General features: G+C 35.6%; 1 protein-coding gene across 1 annotated transcript in view; it reads right to left on the reverse strand.

Annotated features, from left to right (window-relative positions):
- FAF1 (Fas associated factor 1) overlaps positions 1 to 12854 on the reverse strand; it is a 157495-nt gene that overhangs the window by 41847 nt on the left and 102794 nt on the right. Inside the window, exons 9-13 of the mRNA XM_027894094.1 lie at positions 12045 to 12140; positions 10499 to 10625; positions 9930 to 9993; positions 8954 to 9035; positions 541 to 695 (exon numbers count right to left, since the gene is read on the reverse strand). Coding sequence (XP_027749895.1) covers positions 541 to 695; positions 8954 to 9035; positions 9930 to 9993; positions 10499 to 10625; positions 12045 to 12140 — 524 coding nt within the window. The remainder of the gene's footprint in view (positions 1 to 540; positions 696 to 8953; positions 9036 to 9929; positions 9994 to 10498; positions 10626 to 12044; positions 12141 to 12854) is intronic.

Genomic DNA, 12854 nt, shown 5'->3' on the forward strand with positions numbered 1-12854 from the left:
TGGCCTCTCTAAGACACAGGATACTTTTTATTATAATAAACCCAAAATATCTGCACATTACCAAAGGAATGTTCTGTAAGAAAACTGTAGTTCAAAAAAGTTCATATGAATTACAAGCTTCTAATTCTTTGCATAATCTGTTTTTAATACTGATTTATCACGTGAATGATTTTCATAAACAACAATAGTTATTATCCCAGACAGCTCTCATGCAGTTACACCAACATACACACAATTAGTGTCATATAATATTATGGTACTGCAATGCAAAACTGTGAAGACATTCCTAGAACTACGTTTGAAAATAAACTCAAAACCAAAAGGACCTCATTTCTTATAATATTTTTTCCTGCACAGGAATAAGAAGTCACTTTGCAATGCAAACAAGGCCAGTCCAATTCTCAGTGAACATCACTCAGCAAAGCTTCACTGATCAGCTGAGAATGAGCACGAAGTTTTTAGTTTAAAAAGGTATCAAGCAAAAAAAGCTTTGATAGCCAGAGAGAAAAGCTGCTCCACTCACAGTTCAAAGAATCTTACCTTGCTCTGTTTGCTTCTTTTGTCATGTCCCATGCCCAGGTTATGAAGTTCTGACTCAGGTAGGAGACAATAGATTCAGCACAAAGCATTTGTGAGCAGAAGACGTTGGTGAGTACACTTTCATCGTGGTGGAGGTAGATAGCAAGAAGCTTTCTCTGGAAAAGACAAGGGCAGAGATGAGTGAAAACTTCCTCAGGCTATTTAGCAATTTATGCTAAATGCTGCAGTTCATGTGTTAGTACACCCGGTGGGGTTTACCAAGGGTAACAAGTATCTCAATGTGCACACACAGGCGAAAAAAACAGCAGATTCCAAGTCAAATGGTCCACCCCTTTTAAATATTCTCAATGCTTCCCAATATTTTATTTCAAGTATCAAAACACAATATATTATATGCTTAGAACGTGAGAATGGCAACACTTGATGAAAAACAAAAACCTTATTAACAGACCTCTCTTAAGAAATGGGTGATCTTTTTTGGCTTTTTGCCCAATAAAGATAACATTTGGAACCATTCCCTGAGCAAGGAAAATGCCTCTTGATAGAACAACATCTATGACATAAAATTATTAAAAAGGACTTGAAAAAATGACAGTTTATCACCACCTCTGTAGCCAAATACAGAGGTAAATGAATAAGAACACAGCTGCCTACAGACCCCCAAACTCACAAAGTGATGTGCTGGATGCTCTGGCAGCTCTCCATCCAGCCAGATGATGTGGGGAGGCTTCAGTGCCACCAGCACTGAGCTGTGCTGTGTCCCCATAATAATTTCAGACCAAAAGGTGGTCTCAGACCAAAAGCCAGTCTACGTGTATGCAAATCTAGAAAGCAGGCTGCAAAAATACAGGGAAACTATGAGCTAGTTAAGGACCTGTATCTGATATTCAATGAATTATAAATATAATTCAGAAAATTACAGCTTTCCATTTCCTCATACCCATATATATTACTTACTTAATTTTAAAATACTACTCTAACATATTTTTGCTGAGATGATATGGTAAATGCTATTTTCAGACTTTCATTTAAAGTAATTTCAAATCTCTTCATCAGAAATAACACTGAATCCTAGATATTGATACAGCGAGACATAGGATGCAATTTTGAGACAAGCTGTCTTTGCAAAAAAAACCTGTACGGCTCTCACCTCATATACTGGCTTTGGACAAAATGTAATGACTGTTTATAAAAGGAAGAATACATTTGAACATTAGACTTTGGAAAAGGGCTTAGTATTTGCATTAATGTTTGTCTAATTTAATTTAAATGTTCTTCAGAACCACGTACACATGTGCCAGGAAGGACCATTAATAAGCCCAACATGCAGAGATCCATATAAGTGCAGCCAACAATGTTGACTGAAACTAAACTTGAAAATCCAGGGCACTGATGCACAATATCATGCAATAAAACAGCATTTCTGTGGTGATATTTAATTTAAAAAGAAGAAAGAGGCAGGGGAAGATCAGGCACTGTCTGTTTTTGAGGATCAGCCGTTCTGCATTTCAAAGCGTCGATCCCTGCAATATCCAGGTTACTGTGCTAGAATCTCGACTATTATATAGCAGTTGTAAGAGAGGGAGGGCAAAGATGTGTTTACTCAGTGATTAGGGCCTTAGAATAAGCCTCTAGCTCCTAGAGAGACAGCTCACCACTTATTCATTTGGACCAATTCACAAAGCCTAGAAAGATTAAACATCCATGCTGAGAAGACAAGCGAATGCAGACGGTGAAAAAGAAATAAAAATTCTTTAAAAACTCTGAGATGACTTCATTATTTTTTCCACAAGGAAACTTTAGGAAAGTGTTTAGTTAGAGAAAAACCCACATTGACCTCTCTCTAAACCCTTAATCTTTCCTTTGTGGTGGCACTGCTTTGTGGTAAGCGGATGGCTTTGCTCTCCTCTTTTCACTGGGAGCAGACAGAAAAAAAGGCTCTTGAGAAACACTTTTACTTCCAAAGAAACAACCCCATGAAACTGTTAAATATGAGATTCCATACAACAGAATGTTTCAAAATATGTACAGTTTTAGGCTTAAAGATTTAGGGACAAATTTCAGTAAACAGAACAGGCACATACACAATGGAGGTTTACACTGAGCTACTTCCCAAGGCAATGTAATTTTTGTTGCATCAACAAAGCTCACCGTGCAAAGACTAAACTGCATCACGTATAAAAGACTGTACTTGTGCCTGATAATTCTTCCTAAATGTTAAGGGTAGCACAGGCACACTGCTATGATTAATGTAAAGAGGTAGCAGGGGGAACTGAAGTGCTGAAAGTTGATTTTGAAAAATCTTAGTGGAAGCCAGGGGTATTTCTTCCTTAGAAAAATGCATTATTGCAAAAGGCTCACAGACTGGAGTTTGTTGGTTTTGCTCTTGTTGTGCAGGTTTGTTTTTGTGTTGTTTATTTTACTACCCCATGATAACATATATTTAAAAGCAAGTTTTGGTTGTGTTTATTTCAAGCCTTTGACAAATCAGAGTAAATTCTAGGATTCTTTGATGACTTATACTGGGTATTTTTCACTCAATACTATTAAAATAGGCTTACAAACTGTTGAACAGCCTTGAACTCCATAAAAGAAGCCTACTAATGGAGCACTAGACTGCCCTGTGTTGGATTTCTTAAAAATATGACTCACAAGTTATATGCTTAGCATGAAAAAAACAAGAAAAAAAATCCGACAGGGAAGAACTTTTACTGTTCCCTACAAAGTCATGGAATACCAAAAAAAGTTATAAGTACTGAATACCTGATGGACTTCCAATGGCCTTAGGAGGACTTCAGGAATTAAAACCACCAGGGGATGTGTTTTTCAGGGTGTGTGCATGCTGAAGACCAGGCAGTCATACACTGGAATTTTCAGGAGGGACCTGAATTTACAAACACGCTCAGGAGTGTATCATCCATGTCACTAAGACTTCAGCTCCTAAAAGCCTGAACTCTAAGCTCCAGGTTTCATGTTACTTCAAAGGAGAAAGGGCCACAAGAAAGAGATGTTAACTGTTTTCAGCATCTTTGCTATCTAAATAACTTAAAAAATCCAGACCTCAGGCATTTTTTCTGCAACCTCTGTTGCATTCAGGCTGCATGAGACAGTCAGCTGTGCTGCTGCTCCTCTGCTCCACCACCACTGTGTTTGCAGTAAAGCCCTGCAGACTCCTGCTCCTTTCAGAAAAGTTAATGCATTTGTACAGAATTAGAAGAAACGAAGGAAAAGTTGTCACTGAGGCAAAGAAGAAACACAGATTTTCATGAGGTGACTAAACTGATATCACCGGGTAATGGGATTTCCAAGCTTCTCAGCCAGTTTGGAATAATTTAGATACCTCAGATATGAACTTGGAAGGGAATAGCAATACAGTCATAAGGGTCAACAAAACCTGAATGGTTATCTTTGAATCTCGTATTTATAAGCTCAAGTAATGACTAAGACAAAAATGTTCATGATATAACAGCAACTGCCAGGGGCACGAATGTTCTTTCAAGCTGGTGGGCTAACAAATGCAGGCCTTAATGTTTTCCTCTACGTTTTATACCTTGAGAACTAATTCAAATTAACAAATTTGAAAGTCTTTAAGCCTTTGAAGTGCACAATCTGATCCACCTGTCTAAGGGGATCTTGGAGATCACAGGATCAACCTTCTTGGACATAGCTACTCTACCACACACAATTCTTTTCTCCCTAAGCAGAATGCAAACCATTGAAGCAATACACCTCTGAATTTACTCCACTTTGAAAAAGGATGAAAGTAGGAATGGAAATTCACAGGAAGCCGTGTCTGTGTAATACAACAAACCTGCTGAAGAGAGGCATTGTTTAATTCCCCAGCACCAGTCAAAGGAAAGCAGACAGACATGCAAGACAGAAAGACAAGGGGCACTAACCAGACTCTAACCTTATAGAAGAGGATCTGAAATAAACTGCACCTCACAGGTTCCTAAAATGGGAGTGAGATGATCCATGCAACCTTCTGGTCTCATATTTTGTATTACACACGGAATAAAACATCCCTAAACTAATTCCTAATTTAATCTTTCTGTAATTTTACCTTTCAGTAAAAGGTCTAATCTCAAAAATCCATCAGTGATGAAGAATCCACATGAACCATGGTAAGGTGTTCAAACAGCAAACCACTCTCTCAGGTAAAGGTGTGTTTTAAAGCTTGATTTAGTCTACTTTCATCTTCCAACTATTTGATCCTATTATACTGTTGTATCTCTATTTCAATCAATTGCACTTGTAGTGATATCTTGCATAATGCAAATAGAATCCAGTAATTAACACCAAACTCAAATAAGATCTATAAATCACAAGGATTGAAAGAAGAGGAAATGTTGAGCGTGTGGCAGACCATTTTAAAAAAACTGCCATTATTTAATATCAAATACAGAGGATGCTGACAGGAGACCCACACCCAGGAGCAACCCTTCAGATATGAAAGATGAAGCTGTTCTTCAGATATGAAGAATAAAGGGTGTGAGACTACAAGGCTGGTACGCTGTAGCAAAGTTTTTAAACAGTAATCATCCACTAGTTCAGAAATAAACTGTGGAACGAAAGGACAGAACTGCTAACACATATCAGGCAAGACTGAAAAGAAAATGCAGGTGACTAACATGAGACTTAATTGGACTTAACTGGAGCATATGTACTGCCATCTACCATAGTGTAGCTGCTTCTCTCTTCCTGAAAACCCAGAGGTACACTTCTATCTGTCCTCCAGTTTCAACCAGCCCACTTACATTAATATTAAAGTTATTTATGTTTAACCAGAACAGTAATTTCTCCATCTGTAATCTGTAATAAGTTCAGTATAGACCTAATTAGCTGAAATAATATGGGACACTTTTCTGAGTTACATAGAAAAAATGATGCTACAGAAAGCCCCGTATGAAGGAAAACTCTGCTACTACCAAGAAAAAAAAAAAAGGGCAAAAAAAGAGCTTTTATTTGAACATGCCAAATCATGGAAGGAGCATACATTCTTCTAGGTTTTCAGGAAATAAAGAACTCATATGTGAGAGGGATGGTGCTGCCACTAAATTGAACCTAAGAGACAGAACTCAAGGAGAAGAAAAACACGGTTCATTTTCCGCCATGCAGGAATATATATTGAGGTGACAATACCAATCTGTGCTAAGAGAGATGTTTCACATATTTATTAAAAGTCAGTGGACAGAAAGGTTGAGAAAGGAGCAGGAGGTGAGCTGACAGAGGTATATAAAGAAAAGAGCTGAAAAGGCAAAGGCAATGTCTTTATTCTTTCTCATAATAAAAAAGTAGCAATCACCTATAAAAATGAAAAGGCAGACAAGCTCCAATAAAAGAAAACACTTCAGTATTATTCATATATATAGTTCAGTGAGATTCTATATTGCAATAAGATTCAGTATGAATAACAATACCACCCTAAGTTTAGATAAACCTCCTGATGTCTTAAAACACAAGACACCCACAAACTGCTTTCAGGCACAAGGAAATCTCCCCCAAACACCTTTTTAAAAAACGCCCATTATAAAATTTCTTCCATGGCGTCAGTGTAGGAATACCTGTGGCACTGTAGCTACTTGAGCAGGATTAAGCTCATTCTTCAGAAACTGATGTAACAGAGAAATGATGGTCTCCAACTGGCACAATAGGTAGAGGGGAAAACTTACACAAAAAAACAGCTTACTTGTTAATTTTATAAACCTCTTTCTCGCTTTCTCTTCCTGACCCAATTTAAAAAAATAAGGAAAATATTTTCTTGCCTTATATGTACAATAAGCCTTGGAAATGAACACACAATGCCCTTAACTATCAGACTGCAGGAGATACCTGGCATTTCATTGCCAGGGCCTCTGGTTGTTAAAGACAAAGCTCTGTATCTTGGGTATTGTATTTTTGTGCTAAAGAGAGATACAGGTTTTAAAGCAGAGCTACATTTGATCTCATTCCATCTCTCCTACCAAAAAGTGGCACTGCCGTGGGAGCATTGCTCTAAAGGGAAAAGATACCCATAATTTATGTTAATTTTCACTGTCTAATGACTCAAACACACAGATAACAAACATCTAAATTTTTTTTATATGGTATTTTTTTCAAATAATATTTTCTTAAATAATTATGAATTCTCATCCTTTCTAACACACGAAAAGACATGGAGATTCAACAGAACACCATCTATTTTCTTTAAAAGAATTTTAACTCATATTCTGCATTCAAAACATATGTTGTGACATAAGTTAATTTTCTTAAAATAACCCAATTTAAAATTTTTCTGAAAAAAAAGCTTCAAGTTTACATACAAGGGCATTTGCTTTTGAGGGAAAAAGTATCCACAATATATATTTAAATCAGAGCTGATGGCTCTCTCACTAGACCTGAACTGTAGAGTGCACCTTCTGCTCTGGACAGCGTTGAGAATTTGTCAAGAAAAGGCTAAGATCTCTCTGAGCACTCAAGCTGCCAAGTGCTCTCAAATTAAATCAGTTTGAAGCGGTTTTCATTAAGATGGATTGAGTGTGGCATCGTGAGAAACACTCTATCAAATGTAGTGTTTTACTTAGTGATTAAGTATATACCAGTTGATGAAGCTGCCCAAATCCTTCGTAATCCCACCACTCCAATAAACATTTAATGAGTATATAAGTTCAAAAAGCCTAGTAGAGGATTTAAACCTTCAATCTTGTTTTTATTTACTCTTGGAACTCAATTTCTCACTTCAAGTGAAGAATGCTGGTGCCTGAAGCTCATCTGTTGCCCCGGTAAAATTAAGTGCCCTCCACAGTATAAATTAGAAGACAAGACATAAGGGTTGCAATTTCTCCTAAGGTGTTTTGTTTTGTTTTGGTTTTTTTAGTACTGATACATATATTTAATTATTTTATGAAATGCAATTATAAAAATATAAAATACTGTATCCCTTTCCTCAATTAGGCATTCCACGAGGCAGTACAGAAAAAATTACTCTGTCACAGGAAAAAGCGGTGAAAATAAATGGTATTTATACATTCTCGTAACTTTGTTTAAAGTCAGAATGTTACAATAAAAATAATGCCATTCCATAGGGTAGGTGGGAGGGAGAGCTTTCAAAAATAATGCAGAAAAAAACCCCTTGCAGTCCAAACAACACAAACAAAAAAATACTTTTCTAAATATGCAAATACATAACTTTATCATGACGAGGACCTGGTCTGAATACATTGCAAAATATTAGAAATTTAAGGTGACACGAACTTCAGATGTGCTGTGTAAGTAATACAGGAAGTACTTGGAGTACTCAAAACCTAAGCAACTGCACTGCATTAGTATCAGATTTATAGGGATAAAACCATTTATGAAAGTTCTTAATGGGCTTTCATCCAGCTTTCATCCCACGAAATGATACAAAGGGAACCTTCCAACTAAAATCTTTTTCTTGTTGAATTCATATGATTTTTTTTTTCTAAACATGCATTACGGTCCACTTTAACAAATTATTATAAATTAATACGTTTCCACTGCATTACTAGGTATACATTTATGATCTGGAATCTGTGCAAAGACACGAAAATATTCACTGAACTTAAGAGTGTTAAATATGTGTTAACTTCAGTTATACTGAGTGGATCCATAACACTGCACACTTATCAGAACAGCCTCTAAAATAATACAGATGCTCCTTCCAATATGAGTAACTACAGGAAACCATAACATTCTTCATTTTAAGACTGAATATCTACCAAGAAAACAGAAGTAAACTGAAACAGCATGAATTTCTTGTTTGTGTTTCAGCTTTATCTATGCTTAATTATGCAGGGTTTTGGGTTTCTCCTTAGTAAATCAAGTCACCAAAACTTAAATAAACTATCCCCATTCTAATTTTATTAAAATACTGATTTTAAAACTGTGCAGGGAATAACAGAAACTTGAGATGCCTGGCTGGATGTACAGAATAACTAAATAACCAAACCTTAGGTACTGGAACTTATTTGGCAGATAAAGGCTGTACAAAGAAAGAAAAAAAAGCACAGTGTATTTCAGAGACCTCTCAATTTAAATTTACAATTTCATTAGCCATTCTTCAAAGGAGTTACCAACATGCAACACTGAACTTGTCAACCACAAGACTCACAGGCAGTATTATCTGGTGCTAGGACACCATTATTTCAGGAAGAAAAGGAAGGTGGGGGGGACGAAAAAGAGTAGCTTTGATAACTAAAGGACTCCAATAAAAATACAGCCTGAATGATTAATTTCAACAACCCCCAAGATAAGTATTTTAGTCAATCAATTGAATTAGCACAACCTTACCCAAATGATAAAACCAAGATAACTCAAAAATGTAGTTCAGCTTTTCAAAAAATAAAGATGAAACACTTAAGGTGATTTCCACTTCTCCACTATATTAGATAAAGTAGTTTTGATACACACTTACATCTCTAGCTTTCCCATAGAAGGCTTCTTGAAAAGCAGCCTCTAATGATCCAATAAAATAAACAGGATGGCAGTCACCATATCTATTTGGGATAAAATTTCCAATTAATAAAGATTATGAAAATAAGTAATTTTAACATTCTACCTCTTCATATATTCTGTAAATACAATGCATTGGCTAAATCTTTAGAAAGATGAATTATTACACTTCGAAAGGACAGAAGGGAAATATTTAAAAGCCAGCATTCAAAAGGTAAAAGTAACAAAGAATTACGTTACAAATTTTGTCATTAAAACTTTCTGTTTACACACTGTAAGTTCTATAAAATTTTCTACACAATTTTCAATCATAACTTATTTCCTCTCCTTATTATCTTCTTAAAGGTTAATTGATAGCTATTCTTGCATTACACATTAATGCATCTCATACATAACATCATCACAGAGGAGTGAAAACAGAAGGCACATAAACTCTGCAACTTCTACCTGTTCAATGAAACATGGCAACTGTTTAATAATGTATGATTTTGTACTAAAAGTTTTTAAAAAACAGCATTTCTGTGTTTTTTAAAAATATACATTTACCCAACAACTTCGTTATTGTGAAAACTTTATTGTAATTCAATATATTTTTCAATATTAATACTGTTCAGCTTTTCTGTTCCTGTATATCATAATAAAATTATTATACATAATCAGAGTCCTTACCATCTTTCTGACCTTTACATAATTAAGTAATGATACTAATTAGTGGCAAAATAAATAAGGCAAGAATCTGCCACTCTAACTTGGGAGTGAGAAATCATTTTACTTCAGAAGCAGCTCTGTGACAAAGTTAAAATTCAAATAAATTAGATGAGGATATCTAAATATGCTATAATCCCACATGAAAATATATACTTTTGGTTTATTTGTATTATTTACTAAATTTAACTCAGTTTGTAACAAGAATTGTACAGTTAATAGACTAAGGTTACCTTGAAGAAAACTCTGCTGTAAATTGTAATAAGGCATCTCCTTCATTTTCAGCATTTTCTGGCACTTAAAAAAATGAAAAATATAAATTAAATGCACCCTCATGGAAGCAGCTTGTAATATGCAAACTCATATTTCATGTTGCCACCTTACTGAAGTGGTTACCAACTGGCCATACAAATTTAATGCAAGACTATAGACTACGAATCTTTGGAAAGACATGAAATTTCCAGAGGGTCTCATGAATATATTCAGGTTTTCCAAATAGTAAAATCCTCAGGTCCAGTGCAGTGTGATATATCCCTTGTTCAGAGCTAACACTGTGGACTTACTTTAATACATTAAAATGAATGGACTGGTTTAAAAGGCTTCACCCACTAAATTGTGAGTTGCCAACTATGTCTGCAGTGCTTTCATTTGACACAACCATCAGACATGACACTCAAACAATTCTAACATTCCTATCAAAAGACATTTTCCTGTTTCTTATTCTGCAGACTCATCACACCTCTCTGCCTTCACTACTGCTGTACAATCACCAGTTAATTGCAAATTTACTGTCAACTCTTACTCATTGGCGATTTCCTCAAGGCAGATGATGCTACTCCAAACATTTCTCCATCATCAACTCCAAACTCTGTAGCATCTTCAAAGTCATCTCCATCACTGTCACTAACCATATGAACGTCAGTGCATTGCTGTATAAAAAAAAAACAACAAAAAAATCCACCGTAAGCTTCTATTGCAGACATCGTCTTCAGTGAAATACACAATACATACACAGTGAAAAATATTTACACATTTCTACAAAACCACAACATACTGCATTTTATTTTACAATTTTATACAGCATTACTGCTTTTTATAAACAAGGCCTAATTTTAACAGTAGTCTGGTTGACAACAGTATAATGTGATAAAATGCATTATTAAAGAATAAAGGAACTTTCTCTGCATACCCACAGTTGAGTAAATTTTATTCAAAGTTAATGCTGTTTTCCATCTAATGGTACTACAGCTGGTGTAACTGCATAAGAAAGAATGAGAAAAGCCACACAATGGTGGTTTTTATATTGGTATTTGGCATACCAACACAAAGGAGAAAAGTCAACATTTTTGTGCAAGGAGCTACAGCCTCATCTCCCTCCCATGAGATCTTTTGCATCTCCCGTCCTCTGAAACACAGGAGAGCTCAGAAAAACCTTGGTTTCAACAATTCAACCTTAACCTGCCTTTAAATTGACTTCTTTTCATGAACAACTATTCCAGCTCTGCTTGACCTACATTTACAGTGATAGCATACTAGAGAAAACCCACACGAACCACTGAAGGTGCAGCAAAGGGTACTATGGAACATGGGATTTCAGCTCGAGCTGAGCGATCACAGGAGGAACAAAGAGCTCCAAATACAGGATCTCTCTCTACAACAGCCACACAAAAAAGACTGCAAAAAAGAACATTTACTGACTCAACTAGTCAACAAAAAAAAATCTACAAGGTGAACAAACTCAGATAGTTTTAAAAGCGTAAAGCAGCAATGTTACACAGTAGTTATATGCTGGTAGATCTCATGAATAAAAAAGTAACCATTTATTTAACCTGTTAAGTGGTTCAGGTATGGCTAGAACAGTGTTGTCTGACCATCCTCTAAATTTTAACAACTACCCACCAGCACATATCCTGTCTTGTATCCTGACCATACCTGAAAGTTATCTCTTAAGAACAGCTGCTTATATTAAATTCATTTTAAGGAAGGGTAAAGGTAATGGAAATTTTAACCTAAACTATTAATAATAAAAACAATGAAACAGGAGTTTATTCAGTCTGAAAACACCTCATTCTGCTAACACTAAAAATACATGTTTCAACCTTCTATTTAATTTGGGGTATTTTTCAGTCTTGCTGTGATTTGATTACTTTTTCTTGTCTTTCTTCAATGAGTCATTTACCCAGTTCCTTACTTTGCCACAATTACGTGGTATAGGAACTGTAAACTGATTGTTTAAAGATGCAATTTTATTGCCATAGTTGACAACACAAGGGATGGTGATCACTGCAAAATGAGGTTTCCCTGCTTCTTCCTAGAGTATACAGGTAAAACAAAGATGATGTCCTTACCTCCTCTGACTGCTCCCTCGTTTGTACAGGTGAAGACCTTCTTCCAACTGTAAGTCGATGGCAAGGGAAAGTCAGCCCCGATGCAGCAAGAGTCATCTACAAAGCAACAATGATCATTTATTAAAGCCACAGTGTAAACTAAAGGTTGTTTTGTTGGTTTTTCGGGGGTTTTTAAGGTTGTTTTGAGATTCAAACAACCTTAGAGATTCAAAGACTGCACTGCAGAAGACTGAATTATTTAAACAAACATAAAGAAAGAAGCTGGAAAAACTAAAAACCAAACACACCACAAAACAAAAAAAACCCAGTTCAGTCATCTTGGGAAAAAAAATTATTTTGAAAGAACAATTTACCACCAGACATTGTAACAGACACAATCACACTGGCAACTTCTCAGAAGCACCTAAACTCTATCTTGATAGCACATGGACTGATTTTACAATGTCAATAGCTTTTAAATAAAGACAGTTGATTAATTTTTGCCACTGACAAAATATTTCATGCCATACAATTCTTAGTGAAGAAATATAGTTCTGACTGTTTGTTTAAAATATTGTTTCTATTGGTTCTTTCAGAAGAAACACAGAGAGGACAGAAAGAGATTTTCCAGATCCTATAAAGCTTATTAGTATTTTTTGCAGGGCACCGAATTAAAGACTTACATTATAAACACTAAGGTAAAATACATTTCAATCATCCTCAACAAAAATCCAAGAATAAATCATAAACCCTAAATTTCATTTTCTGCCATGAGCACTGAAAATACCCCATTTATTTTTTATACATAATTCAGAATGACTATATCACTTG

The sequence above is a fragment of the Empidonax traillii genome, unplaced genomic scaffold (assembly GCF_003031625.1).
Source record: "Empidonax traillii isolate 1590-97213 ecotype Southwest subspecies unplaced genomic scaffold, ASM303162v1 scaffold15:size5535645, whole genome shotgun sequence".
In the NCBI taxonomy this organism is placed as follows: domain Eukaryota; kingdom Metazoa; phylum Chordata; class Aves; order Passeriformes; family Tyrannidae; genus Empidonax; species Empidonax traillii.